Genomic DNA, 27,148 nt, shown 5'->3' on the forward strand with positions numbered 1-27,148 from the left:
CTGTATATACTCTGCTTCAAATTCCTCTTAAACTGACGGTGATAAATGGCACAAGAAGTGAGCCTTCTTCTGATTTGGGTCTCTCTACTACATAGCAAGTCACATGATCATGATCAGGAACTTTATCAGCAATGATTCCAGGGAATAAAACTATGTCTATATAGCAGGGGTTCCCAACCTGACCCCTCAGTTAACGGTAAGGGTTCATGGCATTAAAAAAGGTTGGGAACCCCTGGTCTATAGCAAAGTCTATGATGTAGAAGCCTAATGAATATTATTTTGCTCATCTATAAAGGACTATAATTTTTGAGATCAACCATTATGTTTCAACCACAATGGCACTCCATTTATCAAAAATAAAAAAAAAAGTATCAGGAATTTACAGACCTGTCAGTTTAACATCAGAAAGATGCCAAGGATTATTTAAATCATTTAAATTGTACTACGTTGTTTTCAGAATGTAAAAGGGTAATAGAATGGTCCACTTAAAATAATCAAAAGATCTGAAAAACTGTGTTCACATTCCAATGACACCCAGTCTTGGTAACTAATCTTGCTGAGAATTCATTATCTACATATCCATTTGTGTTACATGTTCAATCACATTACCACATATTCCATTAAACCTGCAGGTCAATTTTGGTATTCTAACTATTTCATGGCAAACTTGTGTAAATTTGATGGAATTAACAGGTTTCCGATGACCTTACCTGCCGAAGACCATGCAGTTCAGTATCAGCTCTCTCCTGTTTAGATCTTGCCAGTTCCAAAATCTGATCTTTCCTCTTCTCCCGTTCAACTGAAATAAATTTGCAAAACCATATAAATATATTATATTCTTTAATATAAATGTAGCATGCAAAATTACTAAAAATATTAGAAAATTAAATGTAAATACTGTCAATCAATACTTTGTATTCTACATACACAAACTGTTACAATATTCACATTAAAATTATTTAATATCTGGGTAGATGAAAATCACCCTCCAAGGGTCACAACCTTGTCGTGGTTTGCAGGCTTGTGTGCCTCAATGACCCGGAGAGCCATGTTGATGGAGTCAGGGCTTTATGCTTTGGCTCTTGGTAGGGTCACGCATGCCAAGCAGGTCAAAGGGTCCTGGCCAGACTGAGTGGTCCACCGGTCCTCCAGGTTCAAGGGTTCAGCTCAGGGCTAACAACCCTGACTGGTAAAACGAAACTGTTACGGAAACAGCAATGAAGAATCCCTTTACATCTGAGTGGGACGGTATTCCTGAGTCTCCAGCTGGAACTGGCACGACTGACAGTAGTGAAAACTGAGAGGAAGCCACTGATACGATGAAGGAAGCTCTGAACATCACCAAAGGTGGAGGACTTTCATTGCTGCTCTAAGCACCAGTGGTATAACGGGCAGACAGACAGAGGGATGAAAGTCAAGTTTAAACATTTGCAAACAAACACATATTTGAGTATTGGTATTAGGGGCAGGAGTAAGCCCCTTTGCCCCTTTCTGAATTTTCTCCAACTGCTCTATATTGTGGCTGAGTCTACCTGTAGTAACTTTTCACCTCCTTGCTAATCGAGACACTGCTTCCACCACCCTTTGAGGAAGTTCCCATAGTTCTAGCTGCAGCCTTAATAAAAAATTCTCCACATCCACCCTATCAGGATCCTTCAAAATCTTGAGCAATCACAACTTCTTCCAAGCTCCTGCAGATACAAGCAGAACTTGTATAATCTTTCCTCATAAGAAAACCTACCCATTCAAGGTATTAGTCCAATAAACTTTTACTGAACTGCTTTCATTGCATTTCAACTGCTGAACTGTGGCCACTCTCCTTGTATGCAGACAAAAAGAGATTTCTGTGATCATTGGACTGTACTTCAATTGGTTTCCTTCTGGTTTTTGGCAGTTTCTTTCTTGCAGGGTGGGGGTTTTCATGCCACTGTCACTGTTCCTTTCTGCAAGTGAGGAGGTTGGGGGTTGTTATTGTCACTGTTTTTTTTCCGTGGGTGAGGGGGTCGGGGATTGTTATTGTCGCTGTTTTTTCTGCAGGTGGGGGCAAGGATTGTTATTGTCCAAAATATTGCGGAATATTGGTAGCTCGGGTTGACTATTTGGAAGTTTGGTCGATCGCCAAGAATGGCAAAATGTTTGCAGACATCTCAGCTCCAATCCAGAAGCCATCATCAGTGCACAGTTGAGGGTATTGTCTCCTCAGAATGCTGACTTATATACTCCCCCGGGGTCCAAATGGATATTGATTAGAGGTCGGGATGTAGTGGGCTGCTTCAGAACACTGTGAACAGTTTAGCAGTAGAATATCCTGATTGGCTAGCTTCGGGGGAGGTCCACTGGGAGTGTCTGCTTCGCTGTCCAGATCCCAAGAGAACTGGCGATTCATTGATTGTTGACATCGCCATTTCTCTTTTCTCCATAAGGGTTCACATAATAGATCTATGTCGATGTGTTTGTTGATGGATCCTTCTGTAGAGAACCACGCTTTGAGAAATTCTCGTTCTTTTCTTGTTCAAGACTCTGGCTGCCTTCCAGTTGAAACGGTGTCCTTCGTCTACATGACCTGACACTAGTGAGAGTGGATCGTGCCTTCTGCTCGCTAGCAGATGCTCCTGCAGCCTGGTCGATAGTTTTCTTCCAGTTTCACTAACATAGTACTTGTTGCAGTCACTACAGTGGATTGTGTAGATAACATTTGTTCTATCAGTCACATTTTTGTTGCAGGTTGAGTTTTGATAGGTTCCTCCACAAAGTTGAAGTCAGTTGATGCAGGCTACACAAAATCAGCTAGCAAGCTGAAGGCACGATCCACTCGCATTAGTATCAGCCCATGAAGAAGATGATGGACACCATTTCAACTGAAGACAAACATCAGAGTTGTACTGTACATGCATATTTTGACAATAAAATGCATATTTCGAACCTTTGCATTAACACTCTTAAACTGTCCACGGTACTCCAGATGTGGTTTGACCATTTTCCAATGTAACTGAAGAGTAAACCCCCTGGTTATGTACGTAGCTCCCTTAACAACAAAAAACAATAATCCATTAGCTTTAGTTACCTGCTATTACTGTATACTCACCTTTTGTGAATCGTGCACTAGGACATACAGGTTGCTCTGTATTTCAGAACTCTGCAGTCTCTGTTGTATTCTACATACATATTTTGATAATAAAATTAACCTTTGGGCATTCTTCATTTGCCTGATCTTCACCCACTCACTTAACCTATCTATCTATTGCCCTGACCTCATGTCCTCTTCACAACTTACCTTCCTACCAATCTTTTTGTTGAAAAGACATTGGTTTTCAGCTGATTTAGCAATTCAATTCCATTTACTTTTGAAGCAGATTCACAATAATTGCTCAAAAATTATGGAAGGTATTGTGTTCAGCTTAACCTTTTACTGTGAAACCAAAGACACAGAGCGGAGCACAGCTTCACTGGGGCAAAAATTTAAAAACCTTAATAATTCTTGATTAAGCATGTCCTTTGTTTGTGCTGATGAGAATGTTCAAGGTATAGAAAAATACAGCACAGGGTCAGGCTCTTTGTCAGATGGTGCCTGTGCCAAGCCTGATGCCAACGTAGGCCAAGTCTCTGCTGCCTTTACATGTCTGTGCCAAACCAGATGCCAACATAAGCTCAGTCTCTGCTGCCTGTACGTGATGTCTGTGCCAAGCCTGATGGCAAATTAAAGTAAATCTCTGCTACCTGTACATAATCCACATCCCTCAATCCCTTGCCTATTCATTTTTCTATCTAGCAGTGTCTCAAATGCCACTATTGTACCTGCTTCCACTACTACCTCTGGCAGTCATTCCAGACACCGACCATTTTTTGTGTAAAATAAAACTTCTCTTCTCACCTTTGCTTAATGTTATTGGTTCACGACATTAAAAAAAAGGTTGGGAACCCTGAGTTAGATGCATCTCCTTTGGTATTTGATATTTCCACCCCAGGAAAGAGACTCTGGCACGTTTTATGAACTTCTATTAAGGAAGGAGGAACATCACTCCTTAGCTGTTTGATCACCAAACAAGAAATTAGGTGCAGAACACTCCATTTTTCTCTCCCAAATACCTCAAATACAGGGCTACACCCATTGATTTACTGATATCGTTGGTAGGATCAGCAACAGTACACCAACTTGGAATCCATGATGAGTTACAAAGTAACCTTCAGCAACTAAGACAGGTGGAAGTACTATCTTTTCTTTAAGATTATTTGCTTACCAGCTAAAGTGAGCTCATTTCCCAGGTACTGTCTTTCTTGTTTAAGGCGAATAATTTCTTCCCTTTGCTCATTATTTTCTACTGTCTTTTCATCCAACTCATCTAAGTAAAAGAAAAAGGATAAAAAGTGACAGTGGATGGTGAAGATACAGCAAACAAGACAAAACAAATCATGTTCAAAGTGGTGGGAAGCTGTGCAGTTTGATGTTTATATCATCTGAGACTATCTCTAAAACATCAGCTTTATTCAATTCCAGGCAACTATTGATAAACATATTTACAATTTCAATTTGCTCCCTTGATTTTTCTCTCCATCTATTTTGGATGGGGTATCACATTGCCCCTTCCTTCTGAATTTATAATCCGAACCATCAGAGGGGAGAAGGGAAGAGAAATAAAATAAAATCTAAACGATTCAGCGATAGAAATAAAAAGACACCAGTACATAAATAATCACTTGATACTACAGAGTGAATGAGCAATTGTATAAATACTTAAATGATGCATTGCTATCCTCCAGAACACATTTATTAATGTCAATTCCTAAACAAATGTAATTTACACTTACCCTTAAGTTTGCAGATTTCATGGCGTAATTTCTTTGACTGCTGCTTGCAATCGTGAACCTCTTTCCTTGAATTTGTCTCATTTAGCCTGGCTTCTCGTAGTGCACCCTCCAAGGTTTTAAATCTAGCTGTAAGGTCCATGATGTGATTGCTAGCTTCAACCATGTCTTTGTCCTAGACAAAATGTATTAGCACCATGGTTATTGCAGCATCATGCAAGAAAACATATAGAACAACTTCAGGATAGTTTATAGCTTCTTAAATGCCCCAAATTTGCATGTATTCAAATGATTTTTATTGCTTGTCTCAGAAAAAGCTACAAAGAAGAGGAATGACTCCTGGGCAACAACTTCAAGATTTCTGTGTTCGACTATACATGGTAGGAATCTTGGAGATATGCCTTTTTCAGACTGGTCATGTGGCAGATCAACTGTTGTCGTTGTTGTTGGTCCCAAATCTAGATCTTGGATGCCACAGTAGCGCAGTGGTTAGCACACCGCTTTACGGTACAGGCGACCCGGGTTCAATTCCTGATGTTGCCTATGAGGAGTCTGTATGTTTCCCGCGTGATGGCGTGCGTTTCCTCCGGGTGCTCAGGTTTCCTCCCACAGTAAGAAGACTGTGCTTGGTAGGCTGAGTGGTCACTGTAAATTGTCCTGTGAGAGGGTTAGGATTAAATTGGGGGATTGCCAGGAGGTGCAGCTCGAAAGGCCAGAAGGGCTTATTCCGGACTGTAGTTCAATAAATAAACAAAGGAAATTTTACATTAATGGGACATATAATATAAAATGCTGGAAATACGCAGAAAGTCAGACAGCATCTGCAGAGAAAGACAGTTAATGTTTCTGGCTAAAGGACCTTTGTCAAAAATGGAAGACAAAGAAACCAAAGGGAGCGATGAAGAAAGACTGGGAGCAAGAGAGAAGACATTAGAGACAAAGAAAACATTACACAGAGCACAGTACGTTAATAATCCTTTTGCAAAAGTATATAAATCAATAATTAACTTAATAATTACACACCTTTCATTCTATTTACAGTACTCTTAGTGTTCTACCAGGAATGGAAACGTGTAAGATCTGCTTATAGTTGAGAACACAGGTTTATTATGCATTCCACTGATCACTTTTAATACCTTTAATTCTAGCATTGTGGTGAGCTCCTGTTCCCGTGCCTGTAACTGCCCCACCTGGGCAGACAGCTCCATCACAGAGGAGTTCAGACTTTTGTTCCTGTCCTGGTTGGGGCAAGCAGAATCCATCAGTTGAATTTAAAAAGGCATTTAAGGGACAAAAATGTGAATAATATGTTTTTTTCTTCCCTACTGTCAGTCTTACCTCCAACTCTTTACAGTTTTTGACATACTCTGCTGCTTTTTCAGACATTTCCTTCAGCTTTTGTTGGGTACAGTTGAGTGTTTTTATGCAATCAGCTTGTTGTGATTCCAAAATCTTTTGTTGTGTATTTAAATTTCTGATCATCTCATTCCTGTTTCGCAGTTCATCTGTTACATACAACATCATTAGCTGTTTATATACAAATCTATAAAAGGCACATTAATGTATTTTCTCAAACAAAAGCAAATAACAGGAATTCTGCAGATGCTGGAAATTCAAGCAACACACATAAAAGTTGCTGGTGAATGCAGCAGGCCAGGCAGCATCTCTAGGAAGAGGTGCAGTCGACGTTTCAGGCTGAGACCCTTCGTCAGGACTAACTGAAGGAAGAGTGAGTAAGGGATTTGAAAGTTGGAGGGGGAGGGGGAGATCCAAAGTGATAGGAGAAGACAGGAGGGGTCCAAAATGATAGGAGAAGACAGGAGGGGGACTGATCTATGATTACTGCCATGAAGAATGGTTTACTTCTAATTGTATTAAAAGACTATAAGGTTTAGAAACAGGTAGCTACAGAAATTCTGTATATACTATTTCTATGTGTTTTCCTAAGTGCTTGGTATATCCGCATGTTAATTTTATGATCCATGAACAGCATATTTGTATCAAGTTAAAAATCCAGTTCTACTTTTCCCAACATAAATAATCTCTTAAGTTCTCTACAGCCAACCATTATTGAGTGTCTCAAGCCAATAACACATCTCAGAATTTGCCAATAAGACACTGAGACACAGTCTAAATTTTCAGAAATGGTACGAACACTCCACTTTGGCACATCTCTCCTCTAAGCTGAGTATACGCAGACGATCCTCCTCCCACGCCAGGAGCTGCTTCTGATGAGCAGCCACCATTTCATTTAACTCCTTATCCCGATCTTTCAGTTCTGCCACAAGCAGCTGTAACTCATTACGTTGTTTCTGAATGGTAGCATTCTCCAGATCCGCATTTGTATTCTGAGAATAAAAAAGTAATGTCAGAACAAAGATTAATATAGTATTTTTTCTTGTATTTGAAACAGTATTGTTAAAATTTTCTTTAGAGAAAATAAAATATCACTGATTAAAACAACACATGAATCCATAATCCAATTAGAAATCAGGGCAACTCTATTCACTGTTCTCTAATAAGGAGAATCACTTACTTTACCAATATATTTTCATTACAGAACTGTAGAGCACAGTACAGATCCATTAGTCCCTGATACTGTGCTGACCTATATAAACCTGCTCCATGCTCAATCTAAGCCCTCCCTCCTACACAGCCCATAACCCTCCATTTTTCTTACATCCATGTCCCTATCAAAGAGTTGTTTCAATGTGCTATTGTCGTGATTTGGAAGCTTGCATGCTTCGATGACCCGGAGAGCTATGTTGGCTGGAATGAGGGCTTTATGCTTTGGCTCATGGTAGGGTCACCCATGCCAAACAGGTCAAAGGGTAGAGAGGCCAGACTATGAGTGGTTTACCGGTCCTCCAGGTTCAGGAGTTCAGTTCAGGGCTAACAACCTTGACTGGTAAAACAAAACTGTTAAGGAAACAGCAATGAAGAATCCTCCTACATCTAAGCGCAATGGTATTCCTGAGTCTCCATCTGTAATTTACATAACTGATGGTAGTGGAAAACCAAGCTATAGACACGATGAAGGAAGCCCTGAACACTGCCAGAGATGGAGGACCTTCATTGCTGCCCTAAACGCCACAGTGGCATAACAGGCAGTAGAATAAGCCTGTACTACTGCAGTGGGTTCCAGGCACCTATACCTCTGGCATCTCTCTTTAAAGGATTCCTCTGGTATTAGCCATGCCACCCTGGGAAAAAGGCGCTGGCTGTCCACTCTATTTGTGCCTCTTATAATCTTATACACCTCTAGAGAGGGTGCAGAGGAAATTTACCAGGATGTTGATGGGTTAGAAAGCATGTCTTATGAGATGGGTTGAGTGAGCTACAGCTTTTCTCTTTAGAAAGGAGGATGAGAGATGACTTGGCAGAGGTGTACAAGATCGTAGATGATATGTAGGTGGGTAGGGTCAGATTGATCTTGGAGCCATTTAAGGGTTAGCACAACATAGTGGGCCAAAGAGCCTGTATGGTGGTGTACTGTCCTTGGTTCTATATTCTATGTTTTATGTTCCATCAAGTTGCCCCTCATCCTCCTTCACTCCAGAGTTCCAGCTTGCTCAACCTTTCCTCATACAATATGGTCTCCAATCCAGATAGCATCCTGGTAAGTCTCCTCTGCACCCTCTCTACAGCTTTCACATCCTTCCTATAATGAGGGGACTAGAATGGCACACAATACTCCAAGTGTGCTCGTAATAAGGGTTTTATAGAGCTGCAACATTTCCTTGCAGCTCTGGAACTCAATACCCCAAATAATGAAGGCCAACACACCATACATCTTTTTAAACAGCCTACTGGCTTGCATGGCAACTCTGAAGCGTCTTCGGACTTGGACACCAAGATCCCTCTTTGGCTCCACAATGCTAAGGATCCTGCAATTAACCTGGCACTCTGCCTTCAGGTTCGTCCTTTTGAAGTTTATCACTTCAAATTTTCCTGCACTGAACTCCATCAGCCACTTCTCAGCACTGGCCTGCATCCTATCCATGTCCCGTTGTATCCTACAACAGCCTTTTACACTATCCACGGTACCACCGACCTTCATGTCATCCGCAAACTTACTAACTTTAGGAATGTAAAGAGAGAGAAAGAAAAACTGGATCAGAACAGAGGGAAAAAAGAAAACGTAAAACAAAAAGTTGAATTTCAGTTTTCTAAAACCTCTATAAACCTGCAGGAAGTTGATTGCCACATTCAGAAAAGCCTGACCAATTTCTGAGCCAGACAGGTGGATTGGCAGTTCAAGAATAGGTTTAAAATCATTAAACAACTACCTAATTTACACACGTAAGTATGAGGGTCCTCAATGACTATAGACTCAATTGGACCAACTTGGCTACAAGAGCATGTCAGCGTACCCCGTGGAAATAACTCCCTCTGGAAAATGACACCCAGAAGGCCATTCCATCATCTACAAGACACAAATCAGGATATGACAGAATACTCTCTACCTGCTTGGAGAACTCTCCACTAGCAGTGCCAACAAACCTCATGAAACTCAAGGAAACACACAGAAAATGCTGCAGCAACTCAGCAGGCCAGGCAGCATCTAGGGAAAAGAATACAGCAGACATTTCGGGTCAAAACCCTTCATCGGGACTAAAAAGAAAGAGCAGAAGTCAGAGTAGAAGATAGGGGGAGGGAAGGAAGAAGTACAAGGTGGTAGATGATAGGTGAAACTAGGAGAGGGGGAAGGGGTGAAGTAAAGAGCTGGCAAGTTGATTGGTGAACCAGATAAAGGGCTGGAGAAGGTGGAACTGTTAAGACAGGATAAAAGACCACGGAAGAAAGGGAAGGAGGAGCACCAGAGGGAGGTGACGGGCAGGTAAGGAGATAAGGTGAGCCAGGGAATTAGGAATTGTGAAGGGTGGGGGGTGCAATTACTGGAAGTTCAAGAATTCAATGTTCATGTCATCAAGTTGGAGGCTATCCAGACAGGATTAAGGTGCTGCTCCTCCAACCTGAGTGTGGCCTCATCACAGCAGTAGAGGAGACCGTGGACTGACCTGTCGGAGTGGGAATGGGAAGTAGAATTGAAGTAAGTGGCTACTGGGAGATCCTTCTTTTTCTGGCTGACAGAGCAAAACTCAACACCATCCATGACAAAGTAGCCTCCCAACCCACCCATCCATCCATCTTAGAAATCTCATGCAGTTTCTTCTACAAAATGCATTGCAGCTACTCACCTGTAATAACCCAACAGCATCTCCCAAGCCTGCAACCTCTGCATCATAAAGGACAAGTGTAATAGGTGCAAGCGAACAGTAATGCCTAAGGGACCTGCTCTAAGAGCACACAAACCTGACACGGAAATTTAATCACTGGATTCAAATACTGGAACTCCCTGCCCAACAACTCTATGAGAGTGCCATCACCAGAAAAACTGTAGAAATTCAAGGATGTCACAACCTGCTCAAACTAGGCATTCTAAAGCATGTTCTGCTGGGCAAAGTGCAATCAGGCACACAAGAGGAAAAATTACTCACAGTTTTGACAGAGCCATTCAGTGTTGGAAGTGCGTGAATAGCTTTTGTAGGAGTGGTTTTATATCTTGCTGTATTTGCTGAAGCAAACTCTTGCATTTTCCCGAAGTTCATCTTTGAATCTCCAATGGATTTTGCACAGGTAACATTATCTAATGAAGGCTGAGAAATAAAGTACAAGTATTAGATCAAAACAGTTTTTTTAAAGTAAACCTGAAGAATACGAGAAGGGGTGGAATGTTCTGTTCACCATTGTCCTTGGGACAATTGCAGAAGATTTAATGGGCAGAGTTTTCTTTTTAATTAATTATAACAAAGAAACAACACTATCTAGATATACAGATCAAAGTTCAAAGTTTTAATGTATTTTAAAAAGTAGGCAAAAATTCTGACTCCACAGTCAATACAACCACTACCAATCTCTGCTATGTTGCTGGGATGAGATACAGGTACTGGTTTTAAAGGGTACTCAGCCTGCAAATTTCAAAGTGGGCTATAGAATTGGAGATACCAGGGACATAAGGCCTGGCAAATTTTCATGGAAAGACGTGAACATTGACAAAGAATTTTGCAGAGTATTATCAAAATCCAGACTGGAGCAAGACAGCCCAGACAATGCAGCCAGACATTCCTGGCAAAGAACCTCAGCACTAAGCAGAAGGGATACTTAAAGGGGAACAATGTTTGAGAATGGGATAATTATACAACAATTGTACAGAATGTGCCTCAACTCTACTGAACATTGGCAATAATGCAATGGTAGAAGACACAATAGGTCAACTTAAGACTAGTGTTTATCATTCCCATGCATCATTGGGTAAGAGAAAGAATGGCCACGGTCGAGAAAGAAAAAATCAAGGTCATTGAGTTGAAGACAAACAAAGGGCTGTCAAAAGTAACCTTAGGCCATCAACTATTTCAAGTAACATGAATTTGCTTTACGCTCTTATCAGTTGACAAAAATTAAATACCTAGCACCATACTATAAATAAGTGATAGAGAAATAATACATTCAACGTTTATTTTAGCTTATCTTTCTTACTTTAAGTTTCAGCGTGCTTCGCCGTTGTTCAGGGTGACTTTCTAAAAACGGATATAAATACAATATTAACACCTAAGTGAGTTATTGTTTAGAAATTTTCACTCAATGGTACAGAAACAAATATACAAAATATTTCAAGTAAAGCTTTATCATGCATCATACAGTACCTGAAGCAGAACCTGCTGTATTTACTGAATTCCTGGGGTTAACAGGGAGTGAGTCCCCTGAAGGGAGGTCCCCTTCCATTTCAACACCTGGTGCCTAACAGACAGAATCACAGAATATTCAATGAGGTAAAAGATATCTTAAGTCAAGTTTTATAAAATATTTGAACGGTACGATTGTAACTCTCTAAGCAAGTAATTCAAAATCCAAGCCTAAAGTGCATTAAGACCTCAGCTTGCATTTATATATTCCTTCCATGCCAACATGCGCTGTATAATTGTCCACAATTTTCCAACAGCATTGTGGCAAAGTATGTTTTTCTTTAAAAAGAACTTAATAATTCTTCCCAAACTCAGAGGGCACCACGATACCGTAGCAGTTAGCATAATGCTATTACAGCATGGCACAATGGAGTTTGGAGTTCAATTCTGGGGCCAGCTGTAAGGAGGCTGTACATCCTCCCCATGGGATGAGTGGGTTTTTCCTGTGTGCTCTAGTTTCCTCCCGCAGTCCAAAGACATACCAAGTAGGTTAATTGGTCGTCGTAAGATTGTCTCATGATTAGGTTAGGGTTAAACAGGGTTACTGGGGTGGGGTGGCTCAAAGGGCCAGGTGAGCCTATATTGCTAATGAATAATTAGATAGACCGATAAAAATTAGCAAGCCACCAGGCAAATTTGAAAGAAAAACATTATTCATTTAAAAGTTTGTGTATAATACTAAAAATATGATATACATATATTTACTGAGCTTTGCTTTTGTAAACCATTTCACTGAGGAGTTTCTCAAGCATTGACGTTTCAAGTGAAGGGGGAGCAACAGGTTAACAAATGGAGCAAAAATGGAGAAAAAAAAGTAAACAAAGTGGAGTTATTTTAGTGATGAATTAATAAAGAACATTCTAGTGGAAATTCTTGAAGCAAGATGGAACTAAAGTGAAGATTATCTTTAAATGCCAAAGGAATGGTGTCCTGAATGGAAAAAGTATCTTACATTAAATTAAACAGGATATTTTATTTACTTGTTCCAAATCAATTTAAAACTCAATCATAAACTATATAATCTTACCTGATCTATTTCCTTCTGATTACCTGGTTTCAATCATTAAAAAAAATACAATGAACCTATAGAGAAAATTAACCTGCTCATATCTAAACCTTGATATTAATAGACTGTTAAAAGACAACCATGCATCAAATGGGTCCTAATCATCAAACACATTCATTGCCATGTTGGCTCATAACTATCATAATCAGAAAAGATAATCAATCCATTATAAACACTCACCATTTAGCCAAAAATAAAGGCTGCGTAATTTAAAAATTCCCAAAGATAAAAATGGATCGAGGTTAAGCTATAAATATACGTGCATGCACACAAAATAGTTTGCTGTGTAGCGATGTGAGTTTATTTGACCAAATGATGCAGGGATATTTTACAAATAATCACAACATGATGTGTTATCACTTCAGTTATGATGCCATAGTAGTGCTAGCCAGCCAATCAGCTCACAGCTATCCTCAGTTCAGGTTCACATGGGTCAACCCTCTTTCTAGCTAGCAATATTTTGCCATTAACCTTTCTGAATTAATCATCAACACCACCACCACCTCAACAAAATTAATAAAATGTGTACAGGTAAATCAGGCTCAATACTAGACCTAGGCTAAGCTGGACAAACATGTTCTCACATGTAAACATTGAACTGAAGGATAGTAGAATCAGGAGATTGTCAAAAGTATTAAATTAGCCTCTCCCCCACCCAAACTCTAGACCCCATAACCAGCAAATCACATCATCACCACTATCATAAACAATTTACCAAAAGTGGGGCTTTGGTCCAACACTGGCTCTGGCCCTTAGAGCTGAATGAAAGCACAGGACCGTGTGAATAGCTGTTTTTATAAAGCTTAGAAGCAGTATATTGTGTACACTTTTAGTTAGACCAGAACTTGTGTTTAAGACAAAAAAAAGCAAAAACATGTTTTAGAAAACTGATAAAATGAAACATTAGTTAGAATCTAAAATGAATATTATTAATGATTATGATTCTCATCCAATACTCTTCGTATAAAACTGGGTAGTCTGTGGGAATACGGAGAAATTGATCTTTGAACAGTGGAAGCAGAGATAATAGGACACAGGTTCAAAGCAATGAATGAGATTGACAAATGGGTAGAAGCAAAATCCTCTCAAATAACTATCTAGTGAGAAGAGAGTGTGTCTGTGTGAGAGTGAGGTGAAAATTTGTTAGGATGAGCGTGTGTTGATTGATATGGCAAGTATTGATTTGGAGGGAAGGAATTATCTGGAAAATAAACTTCATACGCTGGAAACAGAAATATTGGTACGCTGGCTCAAACCGATGGATGAGCATGATGCTGAAGGAACTCAGCGGCAATAGAGGGAAATAGTTGACGTTTCGAGCAGAGACACGGACTGACAGGTGGCTAGATGCGAAATCCTTTCGACGGACAGGTATCCGGAGTGTGGGCGGGGGGCGAGGAAGAGAATTTACGACCATAGTGACCGCCACCGCCGCCTTGGAGCTCGAAGTGAGCTCACTGAGAGGGGCTGTTCCGATCACGGTGTGAAGGCGTCTGTGACAAACCAGAAGGAATCCGTACCGTGTGTCGCGGCGGCGGCGGCGGCGGCCCAGCCCGGTGTCTGGGTTTCATCCCGGCAACCCGAGCTTCGCTCCGCTCGGCGCCGCCATTGTCAGTGACGAAGGGTCCATCACAGGCACGGTTCCGCCTGAGCAAACTTCCAGCAACGATCCCTAACAGTAACCTCCGCGATCAGCACCTGTTTATCTCACCGGTATATTGCCCTCTCACAAGCGTACAAACATAGATTCTGCCTCAATTTTACAGGAATCAGTTCCGGCTCTGCTTTCAGCTGCCCATTTCGTGCGCTATCGGCGTCAGCTGGAGAAGAGGGCCCTGGCGACGTGCGTAGGTCTGTGTCTGGCCGAATGGTTCATTGAGTCAGTTTGATTCATTTTATGAAGAATAAACTACCGGAGTTTCATGATTACACTGGAATTTGACAAAAAGCACAAAGGTATGTAGCTTGTGCAGCTCACTGTAAATAAGGGGCTTTCCACCTTTTTCTCCGGATCTCATGGGGACTAGTGATGATTCCCAGCTGCTGATCAGGCCACTCGTTGCTGGAATTATCTTAGTTTATTTCAGTCTTTTTTTTCCCTCTCTCTCTCTCTCACCTAAATAATGTTTTCCGTGCAGTTTCAGATCATTAACTGCACTGGATGTGCGGGGTTGTTGTTCCAGTTAGTTTGCAGTGATTCCATTAGGACAAGTGTGCACAAATCAATAATCTACTCGTGTATATTCTTCATTATGTCCCAAATGTGTTATCAGCCCGTGAAGTAGTTTTTTATTTTGACGTATAGTCATGGTTGTGCGATAGGCAACAGTTCTCACCAGTTTGCACAAGCAGGAATACAAGAATGAACAGATCTGTTCTTTATAATCCTGAATCGGACTCTGAAAATAGCTCCCTGCTATCATCAAAATATGCAAGGTAAACTCCTGTAATATCCCAGTCATTTTTTAAGTATTTTGTTCAATTATTCTAAAACTATAGTGGTTGCATTTAACTAGATTACATGCTTCCCCCCTTCCTCTTTCTTGTCTATATCATGCATGGGGTTACACAGCTAATGGACCTGCAGCCTCACAGTGCCCGAGACCCTGGTTTGGTTTGTCTGTGTGACCTTGGCTGCTATCTGGAGCTGCCTGTTATTCCTGTGACCATGTGGGTTTCCTCACACATTCCAACGATTACGAGTTGGTCAATTAATTGGCCAATGTAAATTGCCCCTGCTGTGTAGGTGAATGGACAGTGGTGGGAGTCAACTGGAATTTGGAATGTGGGGGGGGGGATTTTTTTTTAAAAGAAGGAGGATGTAGGATTAGTGTAGATAAGTAATTGATGGACAGTGTGGCTTTTATGGCCTGAATGACCTGTTTTCATGCCCTATCTGTGACACAAGCTGTGAATCATAGATACAGTGCTCATGTTGGGATGACAGCAAGCTGTGCATGATCACTGCCACTCTTGATCCTTGCACCAGGTTGTTTAAGCTGAGTAAAAATGTATCCCAATTAATTATCGAGAAGGCTAAGCACACTGCCATCACTCCTTGTCATGACCTCTGTTCTCTCACCTCTGACTGTTCCTTCTGGAGCCTGTCAAAATTGAGCATGACCATTCTTTATCTTGTTGCCATGTGTGACCTTAAGTTGATTGTGATTTTTGGATCACAATTATTATGACAATAAAAACAGTTATAATAATGTGCCATTATTATGCCGTTCTACTTCCTATCCTATGCCATGGCCTGGCTCCATCATCCCCAATGCATTTGTTAGTGATCCAGTTATCTGAGCCTTTTCTCCCTGGATTTATTTAGCCAGTGCATTTTTTTTTTTGGCCAGCCTCCCTCTTTATTTATTTCACGGCCTTGTGGTTATCCAAAATTCCTCTGCCTAAGTGCTAACTTGCCCAAAGTGCCACTTGCCTATCCTTTTGTGCCTCCGATTAAGCAAGCTTAATGAGTTGTCCATCTGATTAAGCAACCTTCATTTTTGAGATTTTATGTTCTTTATTAAAAATCTATCCGTGATCTCACCCCTCCTAATCTAAACCTTGCCTCTTGTAATCGTTCCACTATTAATATCGTTATCTTCAGTTGCCAAGCTCCACGAATCTGCAACTCATTCCACAAAAATTATACTACCATACTGCTCTTTTTTTCTTTAAATCCCTAAGTATAAGACGTTGGTGAGGTCTGATTTGGAGTATTGTGTGCTAATTTGGTCATCTACCTACAGGAAAGATGTAAATAAGGTTGAAAGGGTACAGAGAAAGTTATTAAATGGATGTTGCTGGGAATGGAGGGACTGAGTTATAAGGAAACAAGTTCTCTTACTTGTTTTTAAAGCTCATAATGATCTGGGCCAGGAGTCCATCACAGAATCATTTTCGCTTTATAATCCTGCTCAAGCTGGGAGGTCTTCTGCTGGTCTCTTAAATTTAAATTATTTCTCTCAACTTTTTAGAACTACATTCCTAAGCTGTGGAATTCAACAACCAAAAACTGTAAGGGATGCAGATTCAGTTGATACTTTTAAATGCCAGACCAAAACTTACTTACTTAAACTTGCATTTAACTAACATTTTTTTGCGTTTTATTTTCATGTTTATTCTCAATATAATTTTTTAGTGTTATTTTCATGTTTGCACTTTATCCCATTGTAAAGCATTTTGAATTATGCCATCTGTATGAAAAGTGGTCTGTAAATGGTGAGGGTCTCTGTTGGTCAGAGTTGGCCATGGATATTGTGACCTAGCCGTCTAGATACGCAAGCCTGGGTAGTACGATATGGAGAGCAAGCTGTTGCCCATGTCGCAAGCTGCCCCTCTCCACGCATCTGATGAACCCAAACGAACAGCAGGGACTGATGCAGTTTAGTACCACCAGCGTCACAGGAGTTGCCCATCAGCATTGAAGCATTGAATTCAATGTAGGACTGCCTCAGGGGCTCCAGCTCCGGATTTTTTCCTCAGGTTTACTCCTGAAGGCTTCCTTATGGAGGCCAAGAACTTGACTTGGTTGTCAGAGGCTATTTGAGGCACACGCCATTAGGAGCATTTAATAGGTAGTGGGAGCTTGTCCCATTATCACCGCCAGCTATAACAACCTTAAGGAATCTTATAAATAGGTTATTATTATCTAGGTGGCAGGCTCGAAATATATCTCAAGGCGTAGGGCATTCCTTCCCAATGCTGGCCTGCAGGTCACCCTTGGGCAAGGTGTAGCACCTGCTCAGCCCCCTGATCAGAGTCACATGAAGCCATGGGATCAAGTGGTGGATGGTTACATGAGCAGCTGATGCATATCGTAAGTCCTGGTTGTGCGACCACTGACGCCAGGCAGACAGTCTCTAAAGAGTGTTGTTAATGGCTGGGGTCACCCGTCTTGTAAAGACACTGCCCGGAAGAAGGCAATGACAAACCGCTTCTGTAGAAACATTTCCAAGAACAATGATGGTCAAAGACCATGAATGCCCACGTCATACGACATGCGGGAAAAAGGATGATGATGGTTATTAATATTACCAGCCACAATCATCGAGAACGGCAGAATGAGTTACATTTACTATCACTGACTTGTATGGCGTGAAAGTTGTTGTTTTTCAGCAGCACAATAGAGAAAGAAAATAGAAAAGTAGAGTTTATGGACTGTTTAGGAATCTGATAGCGGAGGAGAAGAAGCTGCTGCAGGTTCCTGGGCTTGAGGGGACCGGCAGCCTTCCCTTGCTCCTATTTTCATCTGCTCTTGTACCATCCTTTGCTGCTAAGTTTAAAATCTTAATTATTGTTCCTGGCAAAAAAAATATGGTTCTACCTATACAGATCACAAGATTCCAAGTCAGACTGGTGATCCACTGAAAAGCATCTGGAAATGGGTGTCGTGATGAAACTGGAGGAGTTGGGTAGTGTACCGGTTACTGCAATACCATTACGGCTCAGGGTATTCCAGGGTTCAGAGTTTAGTGCCGGCGGCATCTGTGAGGAGGCTGTACGTTCTCCCCCTGAACCGCGTGGGTTTCCTCTGGGTGCTCTGGTTTCTTCCCCGCAGTCCAAAGGCCAGTTAGTAGGTTAACTGGTCACTGCAAATTGTCCTGTGAGTTGCCAGGTGGTGCAACTTGTTGGGCTGGAAGGGACTTTTCTGCACTTTATCTCTAAATAAAATAAAATAAAACTTTAGGCCTGCCTGATTTGATAGGTAAAGACCTGAGCTGGGAGCTGGGGATTATGGACAAATCTAGGCTGAAGGCTTTGTGTGCCCTGGTAACATAGTGCACAAATTTATTGTCCAAATATTTTCTTTTCTTGCTGGCGGTTTGATGTTTATTTTTAGAAGCTTTTTGTATGACACATGACTCCAGGGTTGTACACCTAATGGGTTCTTTTTTTTCCCTCATTTTTCTGCTTAGTAGGTTTTTTTTGTTATCACAAAATTTTTTTTAAATCTTTAAGATGTTTTTTTTGAGGCATTGTAAGTGTTGTTACTTCGATGTACTCATGTTATTTTTCCTGTATATAACAATAAAAAGATTTGAAAAGAAAGAAATTTATTGTCCAAATCTGAAGGCCTAAGGCAGAGTGTAAACTTTGAATAGATCTCCAAAATCATACTGTAACCTCAATCATTAGTGGGAATTATAATTAACCTTTAATCATTATCAGCATCATCATCATCATCATTATGTGCTGTGTCATATGGCATGGGCAGTCATGGCCCATGACCGTGATTGTTCTTGGCAAATTTTTCTACAGAAGTGGTTTGCCATTGCCACCTTCTGGCAGTGCCTTTACAGGACGGGTGATTCCAGACATTATCGATACTCATCAGAGATTGTTTGCCTGGCATCAGTGGTCACGTAACCAGGACCTGTGATCTGCGCCAGCTGCTCATGCGACCATCCACCACCTGCTCCCATGGCTTCACATGACCCTGACTGGGGGGCTAAGCAGGTGCCACAGCTTGCCCAAGGGCGACCTGCAGGCCAGCGGAGTGGAGGAGCACCTTACGCTTCCTTTAGTGGAAACGTATTACCTTTCTTGCCCCAGCAAAATGTGCTTTTTATTTTGGAATGTGAAAGCAGTCATATCATGGGTTTCCCCAACAATCCTGATGTTTTCAAGCAGATGCTACATTAAAATAACTGAGCAAATCCCAAGATACCGTTTTATGTAATAACTAACACTTGGGTTGTTCTTTATTGAAACAACAGTCTTTCTTCCTTTGGCTCTCAAGGTATTTTTATATGTCAGGCAATAAATAAGTATTGTTAATCTATATAACACCTTTCACAATGGGTTTTAGAAGCAATTAATTACATTGTTTATGCATAATTTTGTAGATTAAAACAAGTTGATATTTTTTTCTGTACATGTTATCTACAGAATTAGGGATTAACAGGATAATGAGAAATTATTTCTGATGATTGAAGAATCTAGGGCTGGGGGCATTGGTCTAAAAACTGTAATTTTAAAATTAAGGGTGGAAAAATGTATACATGCAATGAGTAATAGTGTAGCATTTTATAGGATGCTCAAGATGTGTTCCTAGAATTGAAAACTCGAGTTGAACCAATGCTAAAAGAGTTAAAAGGGTCTAAATGAGATCACTGGGTGGAAAGAAAAGTCTGGGAATATCAATAACTGTGGCGCTTCTCTTCCTAATGAACTTAACATATCCTACGCAAGATTCGAACAGAAGAGGAGCGTCCCACTCCCTCCGGATGAACCGGACCTGGTGGCATCGAGATTCATCGTCACCGAGGAGGACGTTAGAAGGGCCTTCCTGAAGATAAATCCAAGGAAGGCGACAGGCCCAGATGGCGTCCCGGAACGGGTTCTCCGGGCCTGTGCAAGCGAGCTAGCTGGAGTGTTTGCTGACATCTTCAATGCTCCTTGATTCAGTCTTAGATCCCCTCGTGTTTTAAGAAGGCAGCGACAATCCCGGTGCCGAAGAAGAGCAAGGTGGCATGCCTGAATGACTATCAACCTGTGGCTCTGACATCAATTGCTATGAAGTGCTTCGAGAGATTGGTTATGACACACATCAACCACAGCCTACCAGTCAACCTCGACACTTTGCAGTTCGCCTACCGGCGCAACAGGTCAACGGCAAATGCCATCTCTCTGGCCCTACATTCCTCCTTAGAACACCTGGAGAATAAAGACGCATACGTAAGGCTCCTATTCATTGACTACAGCTCTGCCTTTAATACCATCATTCCAAATAAACTGATTCCTAAGCTCCAGAACCTGGGCCTTAGCACTCAGATCTGCAGCTGGATCTTCAATTTCCTCACAGACAGGACCCAGGCTGTGAAAATAGGGGACAAGCTCCCCTCTACAATCACTGGTGCCCCACAAGGCTGTGTACTCAGCCCCCTGCTGTACGCACTGTACACCCATGATTGTGTAGCCAAGTGTCCATCAAACTCAATATATTTAAGTTTGCTGATGACACAACAATTGTAGGCCGTATCTCGGGTAATGATGAGTTTGAGTACAGAGAGGAAATTAAGAACCTGGCGGCATGGTGCGAAGACAATAACCTACCCCTCAATGTCAGCAAGACGAAGGAATTGGTTATTGACTTCAGAAGGAGTAGCGGACTGCACGACCCCATCTACATCAGTGGTGCACAGGTGGAACAGGTCAAAAGCTTTAAGTTCCTCTGTCAATATCACAAATGACCTGACTTGGTCCAACCAAGCAGAGTCCACTGCTAAGAAGGCCCATCAGCGCCTTTACTTTCTGAGAAAGCTAAAGAACTTTGGACTGTCCCCTAAAACCCTCACCAATTTTTATAGATGCACTGTAGAAAGCATTCTTCTCGGGTGCATCACAACCTGGTATGGAAGTTGTCCTGTCCAAGACCGGAAGAAGCTGTGGAAGATCGTGAACACAGCCCAGCACATCACACAAACCAATCTTCTGTCCTTGGACTCACTTTACACCGCACGCTGTCGGAGCAGTGCTGCCAGGATAATCAAGGACACGACCCACCCCGCCAACACATTTTTCGTCCCTCTTCCCTCCGGGAGAAGGCTCAGGAGCTTGAAGACTCGCATGGCCAGATTTGGGAACAGGGTCTTTCCAATTGTGATAAGACTGCTGAACGGATCCTGACCCGGATCTGGGCCGTACCCTCCAAATATCCGGACCTGCCTCTCGGTTTTTTTACATTACATTACTTTCCCTTTTCTATTTGTGATTTATAATTTAAATTTTTATGATGATTACTATCGACGTACTCCAAGGAGCCCGAAGCGCAGAGTTAAATATCACTGTGATGATTGTGCGCTCTAGTATCAATTGTTTGGCGACAATAAAGTAATTAAGTAAAGTAGCATAGCATTATATACGTTACAGAAAGTGCCAGCAGCTTCTGTTAATCACTGACAAATGTTTAGCACTGAGCAGCCACATAAATGATGGGGTGAGAGCAGCTTCTGTTAACCCTTTGATCACTGACAAATGTTTAGCGCTCAGCAGCCACAGAGATGAAGGGGAGACAGCGGCTTCCATCACACTTGCTGAGCAGGAGGCCAAAGGACCTGGGCTATCTGTCCACTGACCTGCAATCTTCATGATGTGCTACGTCTCAACACAGAGCAGCTGCATGGCTCACGTCAACCCACCCAGCGGCAACCACCTCTCCACACTGGGCGGCCCTTTCCTTCAGAACTGCTCACAGAGACTATAGCTGTGTTTGCAGCATGCAACCCCTGAGCATACGTCTTTTTCTGAACGGAAATAGATACTTCCTGCGGTTTTGAACTGGAGGCCCAGTGAATCAGCACATGGCAGTATAGTGTTAATCTGGATGTCAGTGTGAAAGCATCAAATGTTCCTCCGGGGTGACAAATGAGCTGGCATAAATTGCTAATTTTAAGTCAAAGTTGATATTTGTAAGTAAAGGCACACAGAATATAGGGAAAGACCAGATACGAAATTACAGCCCACTTCAGCTATGAAATTTTCCAACATCAGAAGAGACTCTATTTATGGGTTTCTACTCTTACAGGTGTTTTCTGCCATTCAGTTGGATTCTGGCTAATCGTTGCTTCAACTCTTTTTAACAATACTTTTCCAAGCCTATCGTCCAAATCCACAGCATTCTGAGAAGGAAATCCATTGTATTGACACAAACTAAGTGGTGTCAGATTCTGAACGCCTCATAAGTAATTCTTGTGCTTCAAATTTATGTTTTGAGTGGGTTTGAAAAGTTCATTTATCTTGTTTGTTTTGGCCAAACCTCTTTAGATTGATGAGATGGCCACTACTGAAAATGCTGAATCAGAAAACAAAAGGGAAGAAAAACCAGCCAGCAATATGGTGCAGTGTCCGTTAAAAGTACTCTATTGTGGAGGTAAGTTTCTCAGAAACAAAACTTGTACTGTGGTGCGATGCTAGCATGAGGAGGACTTTATTATTTCATTGTAACAAAATACAGCGGGATAAAATAGTATTGCTTGTTTGAAATTATATCTTTAAACAGTTTCTCTTCTGCAACAATATTAGATCGTAGTTATATTGCTGATAATATGGAAATGCATTGCTCTATGTGAAGAGGAAGAAAGTGAAAATGTGACCATGTTTACGCAGGACAAGATTCATAGTAAAGTTTGGAGCTCGGACTGTTCTTGTTTTAGTGAAGGAAGTGCAAAAAAATGTGGGGGTGGGGTGGGGAAGAAATAACTGAATGCGATAAAGTTCAACTAAAACAAAGCTTGCCCAGAGCAATGATATTCTCTGTTATGGAGTAACTTTATGTTAACTTGCAAGCTTGTATTTTAATGTAACTTAAAGATATTCAGAAAAAGTATTTGGTAATTTTTTACTCCATGTGTATGATTCTAATTAGGCATTGAGATAAGAGATTTTCTCCTTGAATTCCATTTGCTAAGTTTGGCACTTCAAAAATGTGTATTATTTTAATCAATTAAGTTAATTGATTTAATTGTATACAAGGATTTCTCAGCTTTGTGCATTTCAAAGTTTCATCATTGTTTTTTGAGTTAAATTATGCTTATTACAATTTTGACCTCAAAAATTAATGTTTCTTTCCCCGTTTCTAGTCTGTTCGTTGCCAACAGAGGTAAGTACAATCAATTATATCAAATTCAATCACCTGTCTTGTTTCTTTTTCCTATTTTTCTTCGTCCATTGAATTTACCTTCATTTTGCTTTAGATGATATTTTTGTAGAATCCTATTTGAGCCCCTATTGACTTGGGTGTGAGAATATAACAATTTACAGTTTGTTTTCCACAGATTTACTACTTGAAAGAAAAGGTATAAAGAGGGGGCAGTTATACTGAGATTTAATTAAACTGTGATGCACCCATATTTTTATTTGTATAGAGTCATTGTATGCTACACCACAGAAACAGGACATTTGGCCCATCTAGTCTGTGCTGAACTGTTATCCTGCCTAGTCCCATTGATCTTTACCTGCATCCTCCATACCACTCCCATCCTTCTACTAATCTAAACTTCTCTTTAAGTTTTGCAATGGAACCCACATCCACTACTTCCACTGCAGCTTGTTCCACACTCACTCCATACTCTTGAGTGAAGAAGTTCCTCCTGGGGCTCCCCTTAAATATTTCACCTTTTATCTTTAACCAATGATCTCTAGTTGTAAGCTCACCCAACCTCAGTGGAATAAGCCTGTTTGCATTAACCCTATCTATACCCTTCATAGTTTTGTAAATCTCTATCAAATCACCCCTCAGTTTCCTACACTCCAGGGAATAAATTCCAACCTATTCAACCTTTCCCTATAACTCAGGCCCTCAAATCCTGCCAACATCCATTTTTAGTCTTTTTTTAAAGTGCTTTTTGCAACTGCTTATATCTGCATTTAACTCTGACTCTACAAATTTTAATTTGTAACAAATAAAGTTGCAGTGAATAACTAAGTGGGGTGGCTAAGTAATGTAATACTGTTACAGAACGAGCAACCCGTATTCAATCCTGACACTGTCTGTACATTCTCCCCATGACCATGTGGGTTTCCCCGAGGTGCTTCAGTTTTCTCCCACATTCCAAAGACGTAGGGGCTCAAAGGTTAATTGCTCACATGGGTGTAACTGGGCGGCGAGGGCTCATTGGGTTAAAAGAGTCCGTTTCCGTGCTCTATCTGAATAAAATAAGATGTTATCTTCTTACTGCATATCACAGTTACCGAGACTCAACTGATAAATTATTGATGATTTCATGCCTGCATCATTGTCAGTGCCGTATTTAAGATATGCAGCATATTTGTATATTCAGCCTGAAAAGTGAAAATGTATTAAAAACTAGTCTCTCTGGATCTGTTTACAATGGGCTGGTGATGTGATTATTGCTGGCTGCCATGAACTCCATTGTAAGTGGATTTGAATAGGCAGCATATTCATATCCACTAATTTCTAGTTATTTATCAACAGATACAGTATTTCAGAATCAGGTTTATTATCACTGGCGTGTGATGTGAAATTTGTTAACTTAGCAGCAGTTCAATGCAATACATAATATAGAAGAGAAAAAAATAAAAATAATAAATAAGTAAATCAATTACAGTATACATATATTGAATAGATTAAAAAACATGCAAAAAACAGAAATAGTGTATATTAAGAAAAGTGAGGTAGTGTCCAAGGGTTCGATGTCCTTTTAGGATTTCTCAACTTTAAATAACGTAACAACTGAGACAAGGATCCTCACTACATCCTTCCAGCCAACCATACTCTGTTCTAAACCTACCATGCTGGCAGCCGTGTGAGTAGTCAATCCACCCATGATCCCAACAGAACTGACTGACCAGTTTACTTCCCTAACTGAAGCCCCACTCTCAAAGTTATGGAAATCCCCAACTCATTGACACTTTATTGCAGCTGGCCAGCATAATCCCACCACGTTCCGTTAAATTTATCAAGGATTGTGCAGTAATTAGAATGCCTTATTGGACCAACGTTAATACAATTATTCTAAATATTTGAGTGTCCTTTCTCATCTATCCAACTGTGTGTGCAAAATCGAAGTTAAACCATAAGAGAAAGGAGCAGAATTAGGCTGTACAGCCCATTGACTCTGCACTGCCATTTCATCACGGCTAACCAATTTTCCCTCTCAACCCCGTTTTTCTGCCTTCTCCCATAACCTTTCATGTCTTGACTAATTAAAAACCCATCAACTTCCACCTTAAATACACCCAATGAATGACTTGACCTCCATAGCCGCCTGTGGCAACAAATTCCACTAGTCACTGGCAGCCAACCAGAAAAGGCTTCCTCTATTCCTACTCTTTGCTTCCTGCCAATTAGCCAATCCTCTGTCCATGCCATCTTTCATATAATACCATGGGTTCATATCTTGTTTTTAAAAGCTTCCCAATCCTCTAACTTCCCACTAACTTTTTGGTCTATTATATGCCATATCTTTTACTTTTACATTGGCTTTGACTTCTTCTTTGGGATGTATCCTGTGCCTTCCAAATTGCTCCCAGGGGCTCCAGCCATTGCTGTTCTGTTGTCATCCTTGCCTGTGTCCCCTTGCAATCAACTTTGGCCAGCTCCTCTCTCATGCCTCTTTAATTCCCTTTACTCCACTGTAATATGGATTATATCTGACTTTAGCTTCTCTCTCTCAAATTGCAGGGTAAAGTCTATCATTATGATCACTGTCTCTTAAGGGTTCCTTTACCTTAAACTCCCTAGTCAAATCCAGTTCATTACACAATACCCAATCCGGTATAGCCTTTCCCCTAGTGAGTTCAACCACCAGCTGCTCTAAAAATCAACTTTGTAGGCATTCTACAACTTATCTCTCGTGAGATCCAACACCAGCCTGATTTTCCCAATCTACCTGCATACTTGATTATCGTAATATTGCTCTTTTGACATGCGAACTCTACCCACAAAGATTCTACATTTTTCAATCATATGTTACCTCTTTCTAATGATTTGATTTCATTTTTTGTTACCAACAGAGCCACACCACCCCCTCTGCCTACCTGCCTGTCCTTTCGAGACATTGTGTATCCTTGGATGTTAAGCTCCCAACAGTGATCTTTTTCCAGCCATGACTCTGCTTGCATTCAAATATAACACATCAGTCCTGTATTCGTCATCCTTTTGGAATTTGTCCCCATGTTATACAGCAATTTTGCCCTTTCATCTGCCTGTCCTTCCTGACAGTCTCACTGCACACTGCATCTAGTTCTAAAGCAGCTGCCCCATCCTCAACCCTATCACTCTGGTTCCCATTCCCCTGCCAAATTAGTTTAAACCTCCTCTAAACCTCTATCAGACTTGCCTCCAAGGTTATTGGTCCCCTCAAGTTCAGGTGTAACCTGTCTCTTTTGTACAGGTCATACCTTCCCAGAAGGAGATCCCAATTATTCAGAAATCTGAAGCCCTGCCCCTTGAACCAATTCCTCAGCCATGCATTAATCTACCAAATCCTATTCTTTTACTCACTGACATGTGGCACAGGCAGCAATCCAGCGATTACTACCCTGGAGGCCCTGCTTTTCAGCTTTCTCCCTAACTCCCTAAGTTCTCTCTTCAGGGCCTCCTCTCTTTTTCTACCTAGGTTATTGGTGCCAATATGTACCAACTCTTCTGGCTACTCCAGCTCCCCCTTCAGAATGCCGTGGAGCCGATCCGAAAGGCCCGTGACCGTGACATCTAGGAGGCAACATACCATCCAAGTGTCTCTTTCACATCCACAGAACGTCATGTCTACTCCTCTAACTATGGAAGCCCTTATCACTACCGCAATTTTCTTCTTCCCCTGCCCCTCCCAACTTTACTTCTGAGCCACAACGCTAGGCTCAGTCCCAGAGACACGGTCGCTGTGGATTCCCTCCCACACAGCAGTATACTTATTAACGAGGGGAACAGCTTATAGGAGCACTCTACACAGGCTGCTCTTTTACCTTCCCTCTCCAGGCAGTCACCCAGGTACCTGCCTCCTGCAACTTGGGGGTGACTGCCTCCTGTAGCTCCTATCTATCGCCTCCTCGATTTCCTGTATGAGTC

General features: G+C 41.3%; 2 protein-coding genes across 5 annotated transcripts in view; one reads left to right on the plus strand and one right to left on the minus strand.

Moving 5' to 3' along the window:
- hip1rb (huntingtin interacting protein 1 related b) overlaps positions 1-14,265 on the minus strand; it is a 174,818-nt gene extending 160,553 nt beyond the window's left edge. The window contains exons 1-10 of one of the 3 annotated variants that reach the window (XM_072247669.1): positions 14,136-14,265; positions 11,511-11,604; positions 11,344-11,384; positions 10,305-10,463; positions 6,959-7,151; positions 6,142-6,308; positions 5,940-6,041; positions 4,807-4,978; positions 4,239-4,340; positions 711-799 (exon numbers count right to left, since the gene is read on the minus strand). In XM_072247669.1, the coding sequence (XP_072103770.1) occupies positions 711-799; positions 4,239-4,340; positions 4,807-4,978; positions 5,940-6,041; positions 6,142-6,308; positions 6,959-7,151; positions 10,305-10,463; positions 11,344-11,384; positions 11,511-11,604; positions 14,136-14,186 (1,170 nt within the window). In that variant the 5' untranslated portion in view covers positions 14,187-14,265. Of the gene's footprint in view, positions 1-710; positions 800-4,238; positions 4,341-4,806; positions 4,979-5,939; positions 6,042-6,141; positions 6,309-6,958; positions 7,152-10,304; positions 10,464-11,343; positions 11,385-11,510; positions 11,605-14,135 lie in introns of those variants that run through there. The other 2 variants (XM_072247668.1, XM_072247670.1) reach the window with 2 other exon arrangements.
- denr (density-regulated protein) overlaps positions 14,089-27,148 on the plus strand; it is a 33,272-nt gene continuing 20,212 nt past the window's right edge. The window contains exons 1-3 of one of the 2 annotated variants that reach the window (XM_072247674.1): positions 14,089-14,571; positions 22,384-22,489; positions 23,199-23,218. In XM_072247674.1, the coding sequence (XP_072103775.1) occupies positions 22,393-22,489; positions 23,199-23,218 (117 nt within the window). In that variant the 5' untranslated portion in view covers positions 14,089-14,571; positions 22,384-22,392. Of the gene's footprint in view, positions 14,572-21,924; positions 22,029-22,383; positions 22,490-23,198; positions 23,219-27,148 lie in introns of those variants that run through there. The other variant, XM_072247675.1, reaches the window with a different exon arrangement.

The sequence above is a fragment of the Mobula birostris genome, chromosome 31 (genome assembly GCF_030028105.1).
Source record: "Mobula birostris isolate sMobBir1 chromosome 31, sMobBir1.hap1, whole genome shotgun sequence".
In the NCBI taxonomy this organism is placed as follows: Eukaryota; Metazoa; Chordata; class Chondrichthyes; order Myliobatiformes; family Myliobatidae; genus Mobula; species Mobula birostris.